This window comes from Neophocaena asiaeorientalis, unplaced genomic scaffold (assembly GCF_003031525.2).
Source record: "Neophocaena asiaeorientalis asiaeorientalis breed wild unplaced genomic scaffold, Neophocaena_asiaeorientalis_V1.1 scaffold82, whole genome shotgun sequence".
NCBI classification, from domain to species: Eukaryota; Metazoa; Chordata; class Mammalia; order Artiodactyla; family Phocoenidae; genus Neophocaena; species Neophocaena asiaeorientalis.
In genome coordinates this window covers 11970447-11993202 of record NW_020173068.1, presented here as the reverse complement: position 1 = coordinate 11993202, position 22756 = coordinate 11970447, and the positions used below count along the sequence as shown (strand labels likewise).

At 49.7% G+C, this 22756-nt stretch overlaps 1 protein-coding gene across 3 annotated transcripts in view; it reads left to right on the top strand.

The window, feature by feature from the left end:
- Nucleotides 1-22756, top strand: part of ZHX3 (zinc fingers and homeoboxes 3) — a 128960-nt gene that overhangs the window by 102358 nt on the left and 3846 nt on the right. The window contains exons 3-4 of one of the 3 annotated variants that reach the window (XR_003002998.1): nt 10572-14438; nt 15582-15782. Coding sequence is in view for 1 of the 3 variants with exons in the window: in XM_024742869.1 (XP_024598637.1) it covers nt 10724-13574; nt 15582-15592 (2862 nt within the window). In the remaining 2 variants the exon portion in view is untranslated. Of the gene's footprint in view, nt 1-10571; nt 14439-15581; nt 16364-22756 lie in introns of those variants that run through there. The other 2 variants (XR_003002997.1, XM_024742869.1) reach the window with 2 other exon arrangements.

Sequence of the window (22756 nt, the reverse complement as noted above, 5' to 3'; positions counted from 1 at the left end):
GTGAGATTGCTGGATCATATGGTAGTTCTATTTTTAGTTTTTTGAGGAACCTCCATAGTGTTTTCCATAGTGACTGCACCAATTTACATTCTCACCAACAGTGTACAAGGGTCCCTTTCCTCCACATTCTCACCAACATTTGTTATTTGTAGACTTTTGGATGATAGCCATTTTGACAGGTGTGAGGTGATACAAGGTTTATTCTGAGGTCTTTTCCACATTTGCTTGTGAATGTGAATGGGCTCACTCTCTCCCCACCTCCATTTCCTTCTCTAATTGATTACTTTTGGCATATGGGAAACTTAATGATATGTGTGTGTTGCAGATATATCTCATCATCCTGTCAGTTTTCTTATTAGTTATAATAAATTTTCAGGGGGTTTTCTTACTAGACAGTCCCCTCATATGCAAGTAACACTGCTTTGTCTCAACAGTTTTTACCATCTAGCATCCTATTACTGTGTCAAATGATAATAGCGGGAATCCTTATCTTGTTCCTGACTTGAATGTTTCACTATTAGGTATAATGTTTGCTGTGGTTTCTGGGAGAAATCCTTCATCTAAGGACATTTCCTTCTTTTTTCCTTTATTTCCTTCATTTGCTAAATCTTTTCAAGAATGGTCGTTCAGACTTGAATAACACTAAAGAACAACTGCACCTAATGGACATATATAGAACACTTCACCCAGCAACAGCAGAATATACACCCTCTCAAGTGCACAGAGAACATTTTCTAGGATAGATCACATGTTAGGACACAAAACAAGTCTTAAGAAATTTAAGAAGATTGAAATTGTATCAAGTATCTTTTTCAACCACAGTGAAATGAAAAGAGGAACCAATAGCAGAAGGAAAACTGAAAAATTCACAAATATGAGGAAATTAAACAACACATTCTTGAACAACCAGTGGGTCAAGGACGAAATCACAGGGGAAGTTAGAGAATACCTTGAAACAAATGAAAACAAAAACACAACATTCCAAAACTTAGGTATGCAGCAAAAGCAATACAAAGAGGGACATTTATAGTGGTAAATACTTTCATTAAAAAAAGAAGAAAGATCTCAAGTCAACTAACTTTATACCTCAAGGAACTAGAAAAAGAAGAACAAACTAAACCCAGAGCTGGCAGAAGGAAGGAAATAATAAAGATTAGAGGGAAAATAGAGAATAAAAAACAGTAGAAATATTCAAAACAGAGTTGAGTTTTTTTTTTTTTAAGGACAGACAAAATTCACAAATGCTTAGCCAGACTAAGAATAAAACAGAGAAGACCCAATAACAAAAATCAGAAATGAAAGAGGAGACAGTACAACTGATGCCACAAAAATAAAAAAGATCGTAAGAGACTATTATATGCCAACAAATTGGATAACCTAGAAGAAATGGATAAATTCTGCAATACATACAGCCTACCAAGACTGAGTCATGAAGAAATAAAAAATCTGACCAGACTTATAACCAATAAGGAGATTAAATCAGTAATCAAAAACCTTTTAACAAAGAAAAGCCAAATGGCTTCACTGGAGATTTCTACCAAACATTTAAAAAATTTGAATTCACCTGTACCTCAATAATAAATGAATGAATGGGACTTCCCTGGTGGCACAGTGGTTAAGAATCTGCCTGCCAATGCAGGGGACACGGGTTCAAGCCCTGGTCCAGGAAGAGCCCACATGCTGCGGAGCAACTAAGCCCATGCACCACGACTACTGAGCCTGTGCTCTAGAGCCTGCAATCCACAACTACTGAATCCCACACGCCACAACTACTGAAGCCTGCATGCTCAGAGCCCATGCCCCACAACAAGAGAAGACACTGCAATGAGATGCCCACGCATCGCAACAAGGAAGAGTCCCCATTCGCCGCAACTAGAGAAAGCCCATGCATGGCAACAAAGACCCAACACAGCCAAAAATAAATAAATAAATAAATGAAATAAATTTATTAAAAAAATGAATGAATGAATGAATGAATTTTAACACCAAACCTTCTCAAACTCTTCCAAAAATTGAAGAGGAGGGAACACTTCCAAACTCATGAGGTCAGCATTACCTGATACCAAAACCAGACAAAGATACTACAAGAAAAGAAGACTGCAGACCAATATTCCTGATGAATGTTGATATAAAAATGCTCAACAAAACACTAGCAAATTGAATTCAACAGCATATTAAAAGGATTATATACTATGACCAAGTGGGAGGATTTGTGAAAATCAATCAGTGTAATATACAACATTAACAGAACTAAGGATAAGAACCATGTGATCATCTCAATTGATGAAGAAAAAGCACTTGATAAAATTTAACATCCTTTATGATAAAAACCTTCAACAAACTAGGAATAGAAGGTAATTACCTCAGCATAATAAAGGCCATATATGAAAAGCCCACAGCTAACATTATTCTTAGCGGTGGAGAACTGAAAGCTTTTCATCTAGGATTAGGAACAAGGCAAGGATGCCCACTCTTACCTCCTCTTTTAAACTACTGGAAGTCTTAGCAGAGGCATCTGACTTGGAAAGGAAAAAGTAAAGTTGTCTCTGTACACAGGTGACATGATCATATAGATAGGAAACCCTAAAGATTCCACCAAAATAACTGTTAGAACAAAGGAATTCAACAAAGTTACAGGACACAAAATCAACACACAACAAAATCAGCTCCTATATACTAACAGGGAAAAATCCAAAAAGGAAATTAGGAAAATAATCTCATTTACAATAGTGTCAGAAAGAATAAAATACTTAAGCTTAATCAAGGAGTCAAAAGACTTGTACATTAAAAACTACAGAACAATTCCAAAAGAAATTAAAGAGGATGCAAGTAAATAGACATCTCATGTTCATGGATTGAAAAACTTAATATTGTTAAAATGTCCATACTACTCAAAGTAATCTACAGGTTCAGTGCTATCCCTATCGGTATCCCATTGACATTTGCTTGCAGAAATGGAAAAAAAATTCTAAAATTCACATGGAATCTCAAAGGACCCTGAATAGCCAAAACAATCTGTGGAAGAAAAACAAAGCTAGAGGCCTCACACATCCTGATTTCAAAATATATTACAAAGCTACAGTGATAGAAACAGTATGGTACTGGCATAAAGGCAGGCACAGACCAATGGAACAGAATACAGAGCCCAGAAGTAAAACTCTCTCACATATGACCAAATGATCTTCAGCAAGGATGCCAAGGCTACACAGTGGAGAAAGGATAGTCTCTTCAACAAATGTTCAACAAATGGTGATGTGGGAAAACTGGACATCCACATGAAAAAGAATAAAGTTGAACCGTTACTTTACATCATATATAAAAATTAAGTCAAAAATAAAGACCTGAAACTGTAAAACTCCCGGAAGGAAACATAGGGGAAAAGCTTCATGATATTGGTTTGGCAGTGATTTCTTGGCTGTGACACAAAAAGCACATGCAACAAAAGCAAAAATAGACAAATGGGACTATATTAACCTTAAAAACTTCTGTGCATCAAAGGAAACAGTGAACAGAAAGAAAAGGCAACCTATAGAATGGGAGAAAATATTGGCAAACCATATATCTGATAATGGGTTAATATCTGGAATACATAAAGAACTCTTACAACACAAAAACAGAAAACAGCCTGATAAAAAATGGGCAAAGGACTTGGATAGACATTTCTCCAAAGAAGCTATACAAAAGGCCAACAAGCATATGAAGAGATGCTCAACATCACTAATCATTAGCGAAATGCAGATCAAACCAGATCGGATATCACCTCATGCCTGTTAGGATGGCCACTATCTACCCCACGCCTCCCCCCCCCAAAAAAAAACCCACACACAAAAATAATAAGTGTTGGTGAGGGTGTGGAAAAGTTGGAACCCTTGTCACTGTTGGGAATGTAAAATGGTGTAGATGCTATGGAAAACATTATGAAGGTTCCTTAGTAAATCCATGTGTCCAGCAAACCTACTTCAGGGTTTATATCCAGAAGAATTGAAAGCAGGATATTTGTATTTGATATTTGTACGCCCATGTTCATAGCATTGTTTACAATAGCCAAGATATGGAAGCAACTTAAATGTCCATCACCAGATGAATGGATAAAGGAAATGTGGAGAATACACACACACATAAATGTATACACACACACACACACACACACACACACACACACATATATATATATATATATATATACACATGCACAATGTATATATATGTATGTATATGTATACACACACAATGGAATATTATTCAACCCTTCAAAGGAAGGGAATCCTGTCACATGATACCACATGGGTGAACCTTGAGGACATAGTGAAATAAGCCAGTCACAGAAACACAAGTTCTGCATGGATCCACTTACACGAGGCGTCTAAAGTTGTCAAACTTGTAGAGGCAGAAAGTAGAATGGTGGTTCTCAGGGGCTGGGGGACGGGAAAGGGGACCCATTTTTGTTCAGTGAGTATAGTGTTGCAGTTCTGCAAGATAAAAAGAGGTCTGGAAATCCGACCTACAACAGTGTGGGTGTAGTTAACACTACTGTACGCTTAAAAGTGGTTAAGATGGTAAATTTTAAGCTACGTGTTTTTTACCACAAGAAAAAACGTGAGTGTAATCCTATTAAGTGCTGTTTTGGTTTCTCTCCTTTAATTTATTAATGATGTTAATGATTTTTAGAGATTTCCTAGTTTTAAAACATCCTTGCAATGTTGGTATAAACCACAGCTTCCTCTGATAGATGATGAAGAGCCAATTTCCTTAATATATAGAGAACTCTTAAAATCCATAGAAAAATGGACAAAAAATAATTTATCACAAAATGTCAGTAACACATGAAAAGCTTCTCAGCCATGCCTGTAAAGAAATGCAAGTTAAAACAGTAGTGACCAGTTTTTCATGTATGTATTAGCAAAGACCAGAAGTAGTGATGACATGCAGTGACACTTAGATCACTTCATTCTCTGGTGATGGGGGTGAAAATCAGTACCACCTATTTAGAGGGCAGTTTTGTAGTTTACTGACAGTATTTTAAATGCCACAGCAATTGTACTTATAAGAAATTCAGAATTTCAGATATTTTCAAATGCGCAAAAGTATTCGCAGGGATAACCATTGAAACATTTTTGTAAGAGTTTCAAAAATTGGCGAAATGCGAATGTCTGTTAAGAGCTAGGTTGGTTAAGTAAATTATGATGCACGCATAAATTGGAACAGTGTTTAAAAGAGTGAGATAAACTGTAGGTTCTGACATGGAGAGATGTTGGAACTACATTGTTGTGGGAAGAAAAAAAGAGGATCAGAACAGAATGTGAAAATACAACTCCTTTTTTGGTTTTTTAAAAAATTGGTTGTAGTAACTTATGTCTAGAAAACATATCTGAAATAATGGGCCCTAGATTGTTAACAGTGGCTATCTCTGGGGAGAATAGGAAGGATTTTCACTTTTCTTCATTATTTCTGAGAGAAACTCTACATAGAGCATCATTTGAAATAGAAAGGAAAAAAGATACATTTCAATGTAAATCTGTATTGCTAACAATTACAAAGAAAAGGGAATGCTACCTGCAAATTTTTATTTTGGAATGAGTTGAGGTTTCCTTGTGATCTGTTATACCACATGACCCACTTTTTTTTTTTTTCTTTCTGTGGTACGCGGTCCTCTCACCGCTGCAGCCTCTCCCGTCGCGGAGCACAGGCTCCGGACGCGCAGACCCAGCGGCCACAGCCCACGGGCCCAGCCGCTCCGCGGCATGCGGGATCCTCCCGGACCGGGGCACGAACCCGCGTACCCCGCATCGGCAGGCGGACCCCCAACCACTGCACCACCAGGGAAGCCCCACACATGACCCACTTTTAAATATGTCTCATGAATGTTCTTAAAAGAATATGAAGTTGATTACTGTGGAATATTCAAGACTACCCAAATCTGTCAAATCATCCTCGTTACAGAAGTCTCATTCTTCACATCCTTTCTTGTTGTCTACTTGAGCTTTCAAAACCACGAGTAGTGTATTGAAATCTCTGATTATGTTTCTATAACTCTGTCAGCTTCTCCCATTATTCCTGTTTCTATCAATAAGTTGTGGGTTGCATGTCCAGGAGGGCCGAGGCCCGGCCACCATAACATTTGGAAAGCGTCTACTGACAGTCGCCTTCTAAACATTTGAAATCTTTTGTTGAACTCTTACTGTCCTTTCAGTTCCTTCCTGAGAATTAAAACAACAACAGAAAGTTTCTGACTTACCTATAATTTAAAGCTAAACACTTTAATAAGAGTTTGGTCTACAAACTCATTTCCAGCCCCCACGTGTGTGATATTTTGCAGTGTTGAAGTACAGTGACAATTAGCTGCAGCTTTGTTAATTTAGGGAACTGAGCAATTCCCAGGTTCCAAAGACAGGTTCTGGGGGGAAAGCTATGTACTTTCAGTCTTATTTCCTCATTAAAAAAGCAATGCATTTATAAGACAGAAGCTTTCGAGAAAGGGTGTAGAAAGGATTGTACAAAGAATGAAGAACCGGCAATTGTCGTCTGGTCCTTTGCTGCGAGTCTCTGGCAGCACAGAACCTCACATTTATACAGCTCACCTCACTCGGGGCTCGACTCGGCAAACTGTGTCTCCTCACCGTAATTGCTGCCTTGCTTGTCAGGCGTGGTCCATGAGTGCCTGCTGGAGGAGTGGTTTCTAGATAATTAGAGCTTTCCCCTTTAAGCACCGCTTTTATTGGATACCCTTTAAAAAATGTATGACAAATAGACCAACCCCAGCTTACCTATATGGGTCACGTTGCTGGAAGTAGCCCCGTGGCAGTAGCCAGGTGGTGAGTACGTGGGTATTCATTGAACAATTCTTTCAACTTTGCTGAATGTTTGAAATCTTTCCTAATAAACACCGGGGGTAAATACAGCTCAGGAAAGTCATGCAGGCCTTCTTCCAGCAGTGTTGTGGTTGCTCGGAGAGCTCAGTGCGTGGAGCGGTTGAGGGCAGGCTCCATAACCAGCTTACCGGCCTCTGCTGCCTCCTAGCTATGCGCCCTTCAGGTGGTTACTGCACTTCTCTGAGCCTTGTTTTTCTTGTCTGTACAACAGGAGTGACAGTAGTTTCCTCCTCTGGGGTTTGCTGTGAGAGTAAAATGAGAGGGTGTGGCTAAAAGCTCTCCCTACGGTATTGGTATTAAACACTCAGTGACCTTTGGCAGTGGCTGCCCCTCCTCCCCCCTCCCCCACTGCTGTTATTCAATCATCTTCATCATGGATGACTGACTCCCCCAGAGAGTGGTAGGCAGTGGTGCTCCCCTCCATCATTGATTTGAAAGACAATTTGGGGCTACCCTGAGACTCAGTTGTGAATGACATTGGGACCATTTCCCCAAATCAAATGCATCTTCATGTTGTTCCCCTCTCAGCCTTAGTAAATAAAATATGAGGGACATAATGTAACTCTTCCTCGGTGGCGAACAGTCCCCATAGCAAGTGTCAGTTAGGCCTGAGTGTCAGGTGCTGTGTACCTTGGGCCTGCACTTCCCTGCCCCTCAGCTCTGCTGCTCCCTGGCCTCCTGGTGAGCACCCTTGCTTCCTTAGCTGCCAGGGCTGCGGTTCTCTTCCCTCTCTCGCCTCAAACCTGGCGTTCACAGCCACTGCCTTTCACCTTTCCCCAGGGCAGAAGTCAGGAAGAGGAAGGCAAATCAGGAAGTCATAAATCAATGGCATCACCTGTAACCTTAGAAGTGAGAATTATGACCCTCTTCTACAGAACTGAGTGCTGTAACTTTCCTCCACCTTTCTTGGGTTTTTGAAGTCCTTTCAGTGGTTTTTAGTATATTCACAGTTTTATGCAACCATCACCACTACCTAATTTTAGAACATTTGCATCACCCCCAAAAGAAACCTCATCCCCATTAGTGGTCAGTCCCCATTCTCCCCTCCCCTCAGCCCTTGGCAAACACGAATCTGTTTTCTGTCGCTATGGATGTACCTATTCTGGGTGTTTCATACAAATGCAGTCACATGATACGTGGCATTTTGTGTCTGTCTTCATGATGTTTCTGTCCACGCTGTAGCATGTGTCAGTACTCCATGCCTTTCTATGGCTGAACAGTAGTCCGTCGTAGGGACGTGCCGTATTGTGTTTATTCATTCACCCATTGATGGCCGTGGAGGTTGCTTCTACTATTTGGCTGTTACTATGAGGATGCTCTGAATATTTGTGTGGACATATTTTCATTTCTATTTGGTATATACCTAGGAGTGGAATTACTGGGTCTTATGGTAACTGTATATATAACTTTCTGAGGAACTGCCAAACTGGTTTCTGAAGTGCAGCAGTGGCTGTACCGTTTCACCTTCCCACCAGCAACGTAGGAGGGCTCTAGATTCCCCCACTTCCTCACCTGTAGTATTATCTGTCACTGTGATTATAGCCATCCTGGTGGGTGTGAATTGGTATCTCATTGTGGTTTTAATTTGTATTTCCCTAATGACTAATGATGTTGAGCACTTATTTTAATATGCTTATTGGTCATTTGTATGTCTTCTTTGGAGAAATGTCTATTCAAGTCCTTTACCTATTTTTAAATTGGGTTTTTGTCCTTTTATTATTCAGTTATGAGCGCCTTACCAGATAATGTGATTTTCAAATATTGTCTCCTGTGGCTTGTCTTTTTCACTTTCTTGATGATGACCTTTAAAGCACAAAAGTTTTTTAATTTTGATGAAGTCTGATTTATCTGTTTTTTTCTCATGTCACTTGCACATTCAGATATTCTATTTGATGTCTTCGGTGTCTTATCGGAAAATCTGATTGGCTTACTGGAAACGAAACTGTATTATTCTTAGTTTTCCTGATTTGGAATCTAATCAGGTGGTAAAGCACCTGATTTAAAATGTTTGCCGGTAATATATAGATAGAAGAGCTTAGAAATGTTGATACTTGTTGAGCTGGTAAATTACCCGTTTCTGTGCGCTCAGCCTCAGGAAATAATATGATAGAAGAAATACATCCTATATGCCCAGAGGTCATTCCACTGTCACCTATGAGAGTGGCGCGCGGAAAGCCAGTTCATAGCAGAGGAGGTTAACTTGCGGAAAGCCAGTTCATAGCAGAGGAGGTTAAGTCCATCGCGGTACATTATTAGGCAGCTATTGCATATTGTAATTACGAAGCTGATTTAATGACACTGTTGATGAAATGTTTAGTGGAAAAAACCAAAACACAAGTGTGTGCCCATTAATGATGAAAAATGTGTATAAAATATCTGGACTAGATGGAAGATTATAGGTGGCTTTCTTAAATTTCATTTTCTACTGATATATATTTTTTTACTATTAAAAATTAAGTTAAAAAAACATGCCTGACATTTCACATCAGTGGGGGAAATGGTGACAGGTGGGTACACTGGGTATCTGTTTATCCTTATCACACACCAACTATTTTTTTAAGAGTAAGTATTTTTTATCATCATGATCACCAGGACTAGTCTTAAAATCAGAAAAGATAGTTTGCTGTGTTTATTTACTAAGAATTTGAATAGAGGTATTTAATTTTCTTATATTTTTATATCAAATCCAAACACAGGTGATCACATGATTCTGGTATTAGAATTACTATTATTTTAGTCATTATCAGCATTGCAATTTGCTAAAAAAAAAAGGTAATGATGATTGTGGTGGTATGTTAATAGTAGAGATCACAGAAGTACTTTTCTCCTGGCATCTCATGGAAGAATTAGTAGTAGTAGTATTTAACATGTGAATAAATCAGTCATCCCAGCTTTTGAAATAAATTTGAAATGGAACAAAGATTTAAGGGTTTTTGTTTGCTTGTTTTTTTTTTTAAGGACTAATAAAGGCACTGAAAAAAAATAAAAAGTAAGCCCACTACAAGGTCACGGGTAGCGCGCACACCCAAGGTGAGGCTTCTTGTGGGGTTGCTGCCCCAGAGAGAGATGTACAGTTCATGGGCCACAAACCACGTCTGCGGATCCCCTGACCTTCTGACCTCGGGCTTCACCTGAGCAACAGGGGGCTGGGGTGACGGGGTAGCAGGTAGGGACAGCCCGCAGAGCCCCGCTGCTGTGGCATCAGTGCCCCTCCCTGGTGCACGCACTGCAGTGGGCTTGGCCTCTGGGCCTGGAGCGGGCATCCTGCTCTCACACGTGGGAAGGCTATGAAAAGAAAACCCTTGTGGGCCCAAACATTTAAACAAGAATTACACTAGGATCTTTTGTTCTCTCTATGACACGGTCAGAATTCATTTGGAGGTCCAGAAGAGGGTTTTTTTTTGTTGTTGTCATTTTTGAATGAGTTATTTTATGCGAGGAAACAGAGGGAAACACAACACAGAAACACATGGCTGAAGTCTGTCCAGTGGTGTTGGGACGTCCCCGCGTCATTCCTCAGGGCACTATTTTTGTGAGCGTTTGTGGGGCTTCTGACTCAAAAGTCACATCCGAGGTTGGATGTTGGTTCCTTGGGAAAAGGCCCGGGTGATCGAAGGCAAGCAGTGGAGTGTGCCTGGGAATCTGGGAAATACACACGCAGCCCGAGAGAGGGATGCTCACCGTTTCTCTTTTCCTCCTCAGGTTTAATAGGGAAAACTTGCTTTCTGCAAACAACTGAAAAAGCCGCCCTCGGAAGCTGTTTCTTTGGGCCTCATGGAGCAGCTGGAACCTGTGCTGTGAGGCCCCCGACAGGACGAACTGTCGCCCACTGATCCCCCAGTGCGGCTGTCGCCATGGCCAGCAAGAGGAAGTCCACCACCCCATGCATGATCCCCGTGAAGACGGTGTTGCTGCAGGGCACCGGCGCCGAGGCCCTGCCCGAGGAGCCCCCGGTGCCCGAGGGGCCCCCGCAGGAGCCGCCCCCAGAAGCTCCCACCGCCAGCGGCGAGGCCACCCAGGGCACCAGCGGTCCAGACAGTGCCGCACTGGCCAACGGGCACCGGAGCACCTTGGACGGCTACACATACGCCTGTAAATGCTGTGACTTCAGATCCCAGGACATAACCCGGTTTGTGGGACACCTGAGCTCAGAGCACACAGACTTTAGCAAAGACCCAAACTTTGTATGCACTGAATGCAGTTTCCTGGCAAAAACTCCCGAGGGGCTTTCTCTGCACAATGCCGAGTGTCACTCGGGGGAAGCCAGCTTTGTGTGGAACGTGGCCAAGCCAGACAATCGTGTCGTCGTGGAGCAGAGTGTCCCCGAGAGCACCAGCCCTCCCGACCCATCGGGGGAGCCACACATGGAAGGGACAGATGGACAGGCGGAAATCATCATCACCAAAACTCCAATCATGAAGATAATGAAAGGCAAAGCCGAAGCCAAAAAAATTCACACGCTCAAGGAGAACGTCCCCAGTCAGCCTGCTGGGGAGGCCTTACCGAACCCTTCAGCTGGGGACCCGGAGGTGAAAGAGGGGGACCACGCCTTTGTCAACGGGGCAGCCCCGGTCAGCCAGGCCTCTACCAACTCCGCAAAACCCCCTCACGCGGCCAACGGGCCCCTGCTGGGGACGGTGCCGGTGCTGCCCGCGGGCATTGCCCAGTTCCTCTCCCTCCAGCAGCCGCCCCCGCACGCCCAGCACCACGCCCACCAGCCCCTGCCCACGGCCAAGTCCCTCCCCAAAGTGATGATCCCCCTGAGCAGCATTCCCACGTACAACGCGGCCATGGACTCCAACAGCTTTCTGAAGAACTCCTTCCACAAGTTCCCCTACCCAACCAAAGCCGAGCTCTGCTATTTGACTGTGGTCACCAAGTACCCGGAAGAACAGCTCAAGATCTGGTTCACCGCCCAGAGGCTGAAGCAAGGTATCAGCTGGTCCCCGGAGGAGATTGAGGACGCCCGGAAGAAGATGTTCAACACGGTCATCCAGTCCGTCCCCCAGCCCACAATCACTGTCCTCAACACCCCGCTGGTTGCCAGTGGCGGCAACGTCCAACATCTCATCCAGCCCACTCTGCCTGGCCACGTGGTGGGCCAGCCAGAAGGCACAGCCGGGGGACTTCTGGTCACTCAGCCACTGATGGCCAATGGGTTGCAGGCACCCAGCTCATCTCTCCCCCTGGCAGTCACATCTGTCCCCAAGCTGCCCGCTGTCGCGCCCATTAACACCGTGTGTTCAAATACAACGTCCGCCGTGAAGGTGGTGAATGCCGCCCAGTCCCTCCTCACGGCGTGTCCCAGCATCACCTCCCAAGCCTTCCTGGATGCCAGCATCTACAAAAACAAGAAATCTCATGAACAGCTGTCAGCTCTGAAAGGGAGCTTCTGTCGGAACCAGTTCCCAGGACAGAGCGAAGTTGAGCATCTGACCAAAGTGACCGGCCTCAGCACCCGTGAGGTGCGGAAGTGGTTCAGTGACCGCAGGTACCACTGCCGGAACCTGAAGGGCTCCAGGGCCGGGCTGGCCGGGGAGCACGGCGCCCTCCTCGTCGACTCTGTGCCCGAGGTGCCCTTCTCCCTGGCGTCCAAGGCCCCGGAGGTGACCTGCCTCCTGACAGCGGCCACCCCAGCTACCCCCCCTTCTGCCAAGCGACAGTCCTGGCACCAGACCCCCGACTTCACACCAACCAAATACAAGGAGCGGGCCCCCGAGCAGCTCAGAGCCCTGGAGAACAGTTTTGCACAAAACCCCCTTCCTCTCGACGAGGAACTGGACCGCCTGAGGACCGAGACCAAAATGACCCGCAGGGAGATTGATGGCTGGTTTTCAGAGAGACGGAAAAAAGTGAGTGCCGAGGAGGCCAAGAAGGCCGAGGAGGGCGCCTCTCAGGGGGAGGAGGAGGCCGCCGAGGACGAGGGGGAGGAGGGCTCTGCCAGGGACCCGAGGGTCCCAGGGGAAGATGGCTCCCCAGAAACGCCCGGCAGCCACGTGCCGGCAGAACGCAAAGTCAGCCCCATCAAAATCAACCTCAAGAACCTGCGAGTCACGGAGGCCAACGGCAAGGGCGAGCTCCCGGGGCTGGGCGCCTGTGAGCCCGAGGACGACGTGCCCAGCAAGCCAGCGGAGCAGCTGCCGGGCAAGGTGAGCTACAGGAAGACGGCCCAGCAGCGGCACCTGCTGCGGCAGCTCTTCCTGCAGACGCAGTGGCCCAGCAACCAGGACTACGACTCCATCATGGCCCAGACGGGCCTGCCGCGGCCCGAGGTGGTGCGCTGGTTTGGGGACAGCAGGTACGCCCTGAAGAATGGCCAGCTCAAGTGGTACGAAGACTACAGACGGGGCAACTTCCCCCCCGGGCTGCTGGTCATCAGCCCCGGCAACCGGGAGCTGCTGCAAGACTATTACGTGACCCACAAGATGCTGCACGAGCGGGACCTGCAGAGCCTCTGCGGCAAAACCCAGATGAGCGCCCAGCAGGTCAAGCAGTGGTTTGCCGAGAGGATGGGCGAGGAGACCCGGGCCGTGGCCGACACGGGTGGGGAGGGCCAGGGCCCCAGCGACCCTGCAGCGGTTCACAAAGGGATGGGCGACACCTATTCAGAGGTGTCCGAAAACAGTGAGTCATGGGAACCTGGTGCCCCTGAGGCCAGCTCAGAGCCCGTTGACACGCCGAGTCCCCAGGCTGGACCTCAGCTGGGTAAGGAGCCTGTGGGGCTGTGCCGTCCTCTGTGGGTCGGGGGGGCACCTGTGGCAGGCACCGAATCCGGTGCCGGGGCATCTGCTGTTTCTAAGGCTGTCTGGCTGCTTCAGGGGGCACCTGGCAGCAGAATCCATTGGAGCATCATCATGTGATAAAGGCTTGACACTTGGTTTTTTCTTTCGTGTTTGTTAAACCTGCACAGGGGAAGGAGTGTAGTGAACCTCCAAGGGCCCACCCTTTTCTAGTCATTTCTTAGCCAAAGGAGAATAGGTCAGAATGTCATCTGAGCCAGATAGAAGCACGACCACTGGGTAAGAGAGAGAATAGGACTTGCGAGGAAATTCAACCCCAGCTGGTGAACAAAAGCAGAGGGAGCCTTTAATTGACCTTAGATACATGAAGTGCTTTTTTTTCTAAATGATGAAAAATCCTGTAATTTGCATTTCAGTTATTCTTCCTGATGTAGAGGTAGTGGAAAATCTTTTTCCCTCTTAGACATAACGTGGAATCGAAAGCTTGAATTTTGTTCCTCATTTTCTCTGGATCAGGACAGTAGTACTTGAAAGAAAGCTTTAGAAGATTATTTTACTGAAGACAGTTTGAAGCCTCAGACAAATCACGTTATTGGGTGTTGATTTTCTCGGGTCTTGATCTCTGAGTTCCTGGCCTCTCCCTTCCCTCCCACCCTCCTCTTGGGTGGCCTTGTCACAGGTTGGCCAGGAGCGAGGTAGCTGAGCTCTTCACAGGAAGCTGTGGAAACCAAGGAAGTATCTGGATTCCCAGATTCCCTGATTTGGGACCTTTAGAAGGTGGTTCCAGGGCCGGCGTTTCTGGACTCGACCTTGTTTCCTCCAAGCCCCTGTGAGTCAGTGAGGTCCCCGCAGGGAGCATCACGGGCACCAGGGAACAGGTGTGGGCTTACAGGGCGGGTTGCCTCAGGCACCTTCTTCTCCAGCACCGGGCCTGCCCACCCCTGGCTTTGGCTCTGCCAGCAACATGGCAGATTGCTGGGCACTAGGAAAACTAATTTCTTTAGGTATTTTGTGTTTTTTTAATTGAAATTCTACTGATGGCTCACGGGCCCAGCCGCTCCGTGGCATGTGGGATGTTCCCGGACCGGGGCACGAACCCGTGTCCCCTGCATCGGCAGGGGGACTCTCAACCACTGCGCCACCATGGTAGCCCGCCCCTTTTTTTTGGAATTACATTCTTGTAGCTGGAAATAGGGTGGTGGTTACACAGCATTGTGAATGTACTTAATGCCACGTCGTTGTATACTTATTAAAAATGGTTAAAATGGTAGGTTTTATGTGACGTATATTTGACCACAATTAAAAATGCTAACGTGGAGTTGGGATGAATGGGTTTAAATCCACCGGCTCCCCTCAGCTGGTAGCTCCAACACTAAGCAAGGAGCTGGTGTCCTAGGTGGGGCAGAGCAGGAGTGGCCAGGGTGGCTGTGCCATTGTGGCGTCACCCTCTTTTGGCTGAGGGAGGTACCCGAGGGGACAGGGAGGGCCTGTCTGCCTGTCTGTCTGTAGCTGTTTTCTCGCGGCTTCCCGAGCCAGCCTCGATGCCGGGGCCCCACCTGTAAGCATCGATGGTGAGGGCCTCTCCGAACGACCCCCGACAAATGAAGGGAGGGCATCGGTGGGACACATATGTGGAAGTAGACCAGCTGCTGCTGTGTGACAGCGGCGTTCCCTGGAGATCCGGGGATGGGGGGAGGGCGGCGCACAGCGAGGGTTCCCGGCCCAGAGAAGTCAGGCTCCCGCCCCGGCTCCATGCCCCGGTTCGGGTGGCCCCTGGGTGGTCCCAGTGCCCCGCCGGCTTTAGCCAGCACCCTGTCCTCAGCCCAGATGCCCTTCCCCACCTTCCCTCGGGCTGGAAGGCAGGGAGGGGCTGGTAGGAAGGCCGGGCTGGTGGGATTAAGTCCCCAGACGTGGGAGGATGGGCCATCCTGGCGATGCACATAGAGGTGACGGGCCTGTGTTTTCTCCTCAGAAACTGACTGAACCGGAACCGACGGCTGTGAAGGCCTGGCCGGGGCGGCCGCCCTCCACATGGAAGGGCCTGACCCCTCTCTGCTGCCCCGGCCCGCCATGCTCACACAGGTCTCCACGCGGCCAAGCCCGCCGCCGTCCGCACCCGGCCCGCCACCCCAGCGAGCAGGGAGGAGCGTCTGGCAGTTCTTCCGCCCACAATGTAGGACCTTTCTTTTGCCTTCCAGTGGATAAATAGTTCAGATTTCATATTCATAGACACAGAATCAAGTTTTTAACATATAAATCTGCCTATACACATTTAATAAAACATCAGATTATAAACACTTTCATTACATAGAAACTTTGGTTAGCAAAGCAGTACATGGTCTTTTATATCATCTCTGGAAATGCCCTGTGTCTGTTCTCTGGAGATCGCTGGGCTACGTGTTCCCGCACCTTCCACGGTCAGGCCGGGGTTATCACACGCTCAGAACCACACCTGCAACCGCTGGGGCCCTCTTTGCGCTCCTTCGGGAAGGTGGCACCTTTGAAGAGACCTCTGCTCCTTACGCGGTGACCAGCAACATTGCATAGCAGGTTTGCCTTGCCTTACGGGATGATCAGTGCAGAACATGCTGTTACCCGCAGTTCAGAAAACTGACCGGTTATGTGCTTAGTGTTTGATGCCTACCACTCTCGTAAGTTGTTACAGTAGTTCTGCTTTCTCGTGGGAGTTTGAAACATGGACCATAACTCTTCAGTGATCAGGTCAACTAAAGAAACATTTGTTATTAAGCCTAATGTACTGACCTATGTGCCGCCTTTTTTTTTTTCAGTCTAGACACGTTTAGAGGAAAATTGACAAGCGAAACGGGTGGGGGATGGGAGTGAAGGCGCACAGCCGCTGGGGCTCTCTCTGCCCTCTATCGACCCTCACCCCAGAGCCGCCTCTGGTTTGGGAAGGCAGGCCCACGCTCGCCTGGTTAGACTGAGAGCTGGCGGGATTCGGGGACTTCTCGGAATTATCGGAGCCGGGGTGGCCCTCAGCACAAAGACCTGCGTGTGGGGTTCCCAGCAGAAGACCCAGAGTCCTCCTGGCCCCCGTGCCTGGGGCCTGGTTGGCGTGCTGGACATCGCTGGACAGGTCCTTGTGAGGATGTTTTTAAAGTTCTATATTTATATCCCCAGACTTGGAAACAAGATCTCTGTCTACTTAAGCCTAACCCTCATATCCATTTTTTTAATTGAGAAAAGTCACAGGAAAAGGTGCCTTTGAAACATTGAGAAAGTTGTCTACAAAGCTGTGCTGAACGGTAAATCCCGATCTCCCCGAGACCGGCTGCCCCGAGAGCAGCAGGTGAAGAGGGGGCTGGCAAAGGTGCATCACCTCCCAGAAACCACCCGCTTCCCAGAGCACCAAGGCCTCGGAGACCCCAGAGACAGGGCAGGGGCTTTGGGCAAGAAATACTTGGGGGGGGGGGTGTTCGGCACGGTCCTTCTCCCCCGTCCCCCCGGGAACTGGGCCGGGCAGGGCACCTCCCAGGTTTGGCTCCGAGCACAGAGATGGGGGTCGCACCTCCTGCCTCCAGGAGAGGCTTTTCTTCGGAAACCAAAAGCCCTTGAACCATTGTTCTTCTAAAGAGTCTCCTCTTGCTTGCCCTGTCCCGTTAGGGACCACCTCTTCTTGGTTTCAAACAGGTGACTTGTGAGGACTTGGCAAGTTTGGCAGCCTGTTTTTGTATCCTTTCCATATTTAGCCCCAAGGCCTCTTTGCAGAATTGCCCAGAATGGCGAGTGATTGCCCTCCTTCAGAGAACAGACACCTAGAACTTTTCCTGTAGTGGTTATGTACATGCAGATTAATTTATATGTATCCATATACAGCACAGATACTCGTTTGATGCTTTACTCGTGACGCGTCTGCCTGACGCGGCACATGGGTGTTGGGGAGAGCAGCCCGTGTCGGGGGGTTGCGGGGGAGGCCGGGGCGGCCCCGCGCGAAGCCACATCCGAGTGTCTGCGACGCCACCCTGCCAGTGTCACTCCCAGAGCCCTGCGTGCCCCAGCCGAGGGCCGTGTCTTTACAGCGGAGTTTCTTGGTTATTTTATTTGTATTCATGTCATTTACAACCCAAACAGCGAAACAGAAAACATAAATTACATGGTGGACAAGTTCACGCAGGACGTAGGGCCCAAGCTCAGCACCAGCTCGTCCTCAAAAAGTGGAAGCGTCACGGTGCTGCCTGCGGGCAGGTTTTGCTCACAGGAGTCAGCCTGCCCGCTAGCCAGGGCGACCCCTCAAACGGCGAGACTGCCCAGGCTGGACAGATCCTCCTCCTTCCTTTACTCTGGGACCCGAGTGACTAAGGAACGAGGAGACGGAGACAGAAATGGTTGGTTCATCGAGCAGGTGCCTAAAGGGACGTCGAGGCAGGTCCCCCGGGGCCCTGGGGGCAAAACCAGGAACACAGACACAGCCGCAGCAGCCCGGAGCCGGCGGCGCGCGCCAGAGTGCGGTGGGGATGCAGGACGGCTGCAGCCGGCCCCGTGGCCAGGGAGGTCACCACGGTTTGCGCCCCACCCAGGGTTAGACTGTGCTGCTGCCTTCAGGAGAGTCTGTGGGCTCTAGAGTTGAGGGGAGTAGGGTGGGGTTAGTCTCTCCCAAAGAAAAAGCTTGTTTCGTAAGGTGACTAATCTTTCCCCTCTTCTCTGTATGCACTTGGACTCATCAGAGATGGTGAAATATGTCAGTGTTTCTTGTTGCCTGTGTCTTGTACATGTTTGGTTTATTATATTTTTTACATGGGGTTGTAGATCCAGTTTTAATAGGTGAGCCCAGATCACCATTCTGACAAAGGAAACCTGGATTTATGATACAGATACTCTGCATACTTTGATTACGTACATTAATTCTTGACTGTTGAGGAGCTTTGTGATTTGGAAGGCGGGCTCTCGTTTTCCTGAGTCGTGGGCTCCTGAAGTGGAAAGCCTGGCTGGAGGACTCGTGGCACCTGGGGTGGGTGGCCCTGTATGACTTGGAGCTCCTTTCGCAGCCAAGTGCCCATCCTGCTGTCGGGAAGCAAAGGTGGGAGGTGGGCGAGGGTCGGTGGTACCTGCAGGCTCCCGCGTGCGCTCGCGGCCCTGGGAGGCCGTTCCACCGGGAAGTCTGAGCGTGTTCTCCAGGCCGAGATGTGGGTGCCATGGGTTTTGTCTTGCTCAGTCCGTGGTCCCATGGCAGGTCCTGTGACACCCCCTCTCCCCCATGTGCCAGGCTGCCTTCCACAGAGGCTCAGCGTCGCCCTTTTGGGGCACCTCCTCACCCACAGCTCCCTGCTTGTGCCGCCCTGCCTTGGGCCCGGTTGCCTCTTGTCTTCCTGTCCTCTTCTCGGACCAGAATCCTCGGGTTGGAGCGGCTCTGTCTATACAAACATCGCAGCCCAAGTGGATAAAGGCACTTTGCAGGAGAGGAGAACCAGCCAAGAAGAAAATCTTAAACAAACGAAACCTGGAGTTTGGGCTTTTCCTAAAGTTTCTTCCCCCTTTTTCCTTGCTCAGACTTTACCTGGGGCAGGTTATTGGTTTGACTTACCTTTTGTATTACGTCTAGATTGTCCTGTATCCCATTGATTGGCAAGGCTCAGTTATCTGCTGGAGAAGAAAAGTCCTCTAGATGCGTAAAGGTCCGCGTGGCCAGCCGTTCCAGGCAGAAGCCGGCAGCCTGCCCAGGTCAGGAGAGTAACGGGGCTCCATCCTCCCCACTCCCACCGGAGGCCCCTCTCCAGCTCTCCTGAACCGGCTTCCTTCGCTCCCTTTCTTGGGAGCACAGGCCCTCCCAGCCTTCCTGCCCGGGACTGGGGGGCCATCTCCGTGTGACTGGGGGAGCACCTGCCCTCACAGAAGCTCCAACACCCGAAAAAGCGGGGAGTGTGGAGCCCACGCCCTCTCCTGAACGGGCCCCTCCCGGAGCAAGGCTTCAGTCTGTTTTGTCTCCCGTGGTCCATTCACGGTAGCCGAGCCGAGCAACGCTGGGGCTGAGGCGGCTGCAGGCAACCTCTCAACCAAGGGTTGGATGCTGACTTGGGCCGAGTGAGTGGAGGGTGGAGGTGGGGATCACAGAGCCGCTGGGCTTGCTGCCCGGCCCAGCTCTAGGTCTAGGTGGAACCCACAGACCTCGGTTGGAATTCGTTTCTGCTGCAATCTGTGTGTGTTCCCAGTGCTGTCGCGCTGGGGAGGGGGGCGAGGGCTGACGTCAGCTCCCCCTGGTTGGCCCAGAGCCCGAGCGGGAGGAGGAGCAGACGGAAGCCCCCGGGGGACGGGAGGCACGCTCTTTGGTTCTTCAACCCTGAAGAACCGTGACTTGCCTGTCAGTCCGGCCTCTCCTTTGCTTGGAGCCCCAGCCCTGCAGCCAGACTGGAGACGGACAGCCTGGACCCCGCGGGAACCAACCATCCTACCTGAGCAGGGGTGGGGACCCAGAGTGTGGGGTGAGCAGGCACCGCTGACCCTGTGGGCAGGGGCGGGGCCCGCACCTGTTGCCTCGCGTTGTTAAAATCCTGTCTTGTGGTTTGTGGGACCGTGAGGATTCGCAGAGAACGTGTAGTTCCTGCTTTGCTGTCTTAGGCCCCAGGCTTTCACAGCCCTCAGGCTGCTCGGGCCAGAGCCCCACGGGGTGGAGCGGGCTGTCTCCCCTCCGGCTGCGGGAGTCTCTCCTGCTGTCCACTCGGGGCAGGTGGCAAGTGGCGACCTGAGAGGAGTCTGCGTGCTTACCCGCCGTGAGCGCCCTTTCCTGAATTCAGGAGCCGGGCTCCACCGCGTGTGTGTTGATGAGTAGCTTTTCTCGGCTAATGCTTTATGACGTCTGTTCCTTCCCTTGATGAGTGGTTTGAAGGCCCCCGATGTGACTGGAGTTGGAGGTGTAATGTCTCGGGTGGAGGCCGTCTGGAGTCGTGGAGCGCAGAAAGCTGCAGGCCCGTGGTCTTTCTCAGGAGTCAGCCGCAGAGCAGGCACCCGGACAGGGGTGCCTGCTAATCCTGTAATTTGTGTTCAGAGAGAGACTGTCATTCATCCCTGGCTCCGGCCCGGCCCGCTGCCCTGTCGCGCGGTTTGCTGCAGACATGGCCCGGAGAGCCAGCGCCACCCTCCGCGGATGCAGCCTGGTCGGCAGGCCACTGGGTGATGCGCGCGGGGAGGGGTGCTTGCCCCCGGGGAGCGGGTTCCCACCCTGCCCCCCAGCACCCCGCCTTGTTCAGTGCGTCGGGAGGGCCGGACTGTGCCATCGTTGTTGTTGAAAAGAGACCTCGTCCTCCCCCCACCCCGCCCCCCTGACATGGTTGACTGAAAGGGTACTGAGCGGCGCCGCCTTTGTGCGAGTCGGGAAGAGGTTGCCAGAGGCCTGCAGGTTCCTGGTTTTCTGCCACCCACTTCCGGTCTGGTGTTCAGCTCAGACCCTTTGTTCCCTGAGGGCAAGGATATCTGTGGAAGGGAGGCTGGAGAAGGCAGGGGCAGCTGGCTTGTGGTGCGCTTCCCGTCTCCCGGAGACGCCGAAGAAGCCATCGTCTTGGTGCTAAGAGGCCACTGCCCGGCTTCTGTTTGTCCAGAGGGCCTCTCCTCCTGCAGTGGCTGCGTGTGAGAGACCAAACCGAGAGAGAGGCACAGGCACACTTTGGCTGTCACCGGGCCTGGGTGGAAGGGGGTTCTTCGCCCTAGGGAAATGTTTTTAACAGAAAGATGGAACTTGCCTTTGGACCGGGGCTGTGCCGGGGCGGGAGGAGTGCGCTGCCGTCTCCGGGCTGAGTCTCCAGGCCTCACAAGGTCCCCTGTGGGGATGCTGCTATTTCTAAGATGCAAATTGCACATTTCCTAGATTTTGTATCTGTGGATTTGGATAAGGGAGGGGAACAGGGACAAACTGCTTGTACAATTTGAAATGGGCCGAAATGGTACTGAAAATCTTTCGATTGCTCCTAAATAAAAACGTAAACGCATTTCTCATCTGCTGACTATTTTGTGGGGGAATCAAAGAAAGCTGAGAACACTTCTATCTCCTGATTTACCCTGGGGGCAAGACCCACAACGTGGAGGGGTGAGTGGGGCAGTTTCCCTCAGGCGCTCCAGGAAAGTTCCAGCTCACCCGCCCGTCTCGTCTCGTCTCGCATGCGCGGCCTCCTGGGGGAATGAAGTGCAGTGTGGCAGAATTTATGCTAGACAAAGGGAAACTGAGTCAGACCTGGAGCAATCAGCCATCTGGGAGGAGGGTACTGATAAGCTTGTCATTGGCTAAGGAGAGGGTGGCTATGTCTAAGGACCCTGGGGTCTTGAAGGAGTAGGATTAAAGGCCAACTTCTAATGTTCAAAGCAATTGAATCTCGTTGGGTTGACGCTCAGGGCCTGTGCCAACGGGAAAAGGGGCCCCTGACGAAGCCCCTGGGGCAGGGACACACCAGGCCCTGTTCCTGACCTGGCCCTCTGGAGGCCAGCTTAAGTCTTGGGGAAGCAGCTTTTTGCTGAACCTAACAAGCAAGTCTTCGGGAGCTAGACCAACCGGGTGTGGAACCCTGAAGCCAGTCAGCTGACCCCGTGGTGGCTGCAGACACAGGCAGCAGCTCACAGAGGACCTAACCACGGATGACGGAGTGGGCAGCAGTGGCAGCCAGGGGTCACTGTGGGTGTCCTTGGGCCAGCTGCAGTGGCCTCCAGCAGGGAACAGAACCCCAGACTGACTCTGGAAGACCCACTGAGGACTCTCAGGCTGAGACAGGACTTGATCAGTTCAAGTGAAATGGCCAGGAGGACGACTGCGTTCTGTTCCGTGAGCTTGTTTGGTGGGGTGACCTGGTACTACTTAGCGTTGTTTTCTCGCCCAACAGAACTGAGGAGGTGAGAGATGAGCTCAAGCTGGAAGGCCAGCGAGTATCTAGCCCTAGGCGCAGCCGTGGGTGATGACGTTCAGGTGTGTGTGTGGGGGGAGGCCCTGCCCTCAGCGCTCAGGACCGCGGACCCTTGTCAAGGGCTGTGACGAGGCCAGAAACCGCTCCTCTCTCCTCCCTGCAGGGCAGCCGTGGAGCGGGGCTTCCTGACCTGAGCCCTCTGGTCAGGCTGCAGAAAGCCCCTGTCCTTGTAGGTGGTGCTGTGTGCGCGTGTGGTGAGGCAGGCCACTCCCCACCGTGGGCCAGGAGGTCCCATCCCAAGTGAGGG